Source organism: Solanum tuberosum, unplaced genomic scaffold (assembly GCF_000226075.1).
Source record: "Solanum tuberosum cultivar DM 1-3 516 R44 unplaced genomic scaffold, SolTub_3.0 contig00811, whole genome shotgun sequence".
Classification (NCBI taxonomy): domain Eukaryota; kingdom Viridiplantae; phylum Streptophyta; class Magnoliopsida; order Solanales; family Solanaceae; genus Solanum; species Solanum tuberosum.
This window is the reverse complement of record NW_006241465.1, coordinates 1-1,429: the sequence shown is the minus strand read 5'-3', so window position 1 is coordinate 1,429 and position 1,429 is coordinate 1. Positions and strand designations below refer to the sequence as shown.

Sequence of the window (1,429 nt, the reverse complement as noted above, 5' to 3'; positions counted from 1 at the left end):
TTATTCTTTAAATAGGACATATTCCTGCCTTTTTCTCTTCAAATCTAGTTTAAATTTCTTTCTTTTCATCAAGATTTTTTGCACTAAAATGGCTTCTTCCATTTTCTCTCTTTCTTTTGTACTCATTTTCTCTTTGTACATCAGCTTAGCTTCTGCTGCAACTGCTCCAATTGTTCCATATCTTGATGGTAAGTTCTACTTCTTTTAGCTGCTATAAAGATAAGTAGTGCTTAAGTTTTTATGGATCTGGGAACCACTCAACAAAAAATTACATTGTATATAGAAGTAATTTTTCAAATTTTTTTTAATGGTTATATATATGTTTGGAATCCTCCGAACATAGGATTAGAGGTTGACTCAGTAGGTTAGGGAGTTACAAAATTTACTTTGAGGTTTCGAGTTCAAATCCAGGATGCTACATTTTTATTTTTCAAACTATGTTAGTGAAAATCCTGGATCCGCTACTGATGTAGACTATACTTTGAACTTTGGAGTAGCAAATCAACCAAGTTGAGGTTGTAGCCAACTTTTGGACTTTAGCTTGATAAGATAATTTGAGCATTTTTGTATTTGTATGCATTGATTTGATTGGCAATACTCAGATTTGTTTGAATGTTATCTCAAATGTACTATAAACTGTGGTGTGATAATGACAGGTCTACTGGAAAATGGCGATTTCGAAGAAGGGCCAAAGCCATCAGAACTAAAGAAAACAGTGATCATTGGCAAATACTCCTTGCCTGAATGGGAAATCAGTGGTGTAGTGGAGTGGGTATCAGGTGGGCCCCAGGAAGGGGGGTTCTACTTCCCGATACCTCGTGGGGCCCACGCGATCCGACTTGGGAATGAGGCTTCCATCTCTCAGTATGTAGAGGTGAAGCCAAACACTGCATACTCACTCACATTTGGAGCCACTAGGACTTGTGCTCAAGATGAGGTCCTTACCCTCTCGGCTGGAGACACGTCTAGTGATCTTCCTATTCAGACATTGTACAGTGCTGATGGTGGTGACACTTATGCTTGGGCTTTCAAAACAACATCTAATTATGTTGAGGTCAAATTTCACAATCCTGGTATGCAAGAAGATCCAGCTTGTGGACCAATTCTAGACCATATTGCAATCAAGGAATTGCCTATGGCTACATATACTAAAGGTAAGCCTACAATACATTGATAATTTGTACCATATGGCCTTTTCTGAGAGTGGTCTCCTTAGTGATGGTTCAAGCATGTAAAGAGGAGGATGTGTGGATGCCCTGGTAAAGAGGTACGAGAGGTTGGTCGTAGAGGGGTAGAGGTAGGCCTAAGAATTATTGAGGTGAGGTGGTTAGGTAGGACAATATGGAGCAGCTTCAGCTCACCGAGGATATGAGTGTGGAGGTCGAGAATTAGGATAGAAGGTTAGTAGGTAGTTGAGTGTTTTGCTTTC

The 1,429-nt window shown here is 39.6% G+C and overlaps 1 protein-coding gene across 1 annotated transcript; it reads left to right on the top strand.

Moving 5' to 3' along the window:
* Positions 1-21: 21 nt before the first annotated feature.
* LOC102603851 (uncharacterized) lies at positions 22-1,410 on the top strand. Its single transcript, XM_006368040.2, has 2 exons — positions 22-188; positions 657-1,410. The coding sequence occupies exons 1-2, from the start codon at positions 89-91 to the stop codon at positions 1,172-1,174; spliced, it is 618 nt and encodes a 205-aa protein (XP_006368102.1). The 5' UTR covers positions 22-88; the 3' UTR covers positions 1,175-1,410.
* The last annotated feature ends 19 nt before the right edge of the window (positions 1,411-1,429 follow it).

Excerpts from the sequence above, each read along its gene's own strand:
- LOC102603851 (XM_006368040.2), top strand. The coding sequence starts at position 89 with ATGGCTTCTTCCATTTTCTCTCTTTCTTTTGTACTCATTTTCTCTTTG. Across the intron at positions 189-656 it reads AATTGTTCCATATCTTGATG|GTCTACTGGAAAATGGCGAT; the intron begins GTAAGTTCTACT and ends TGATAATGACAG.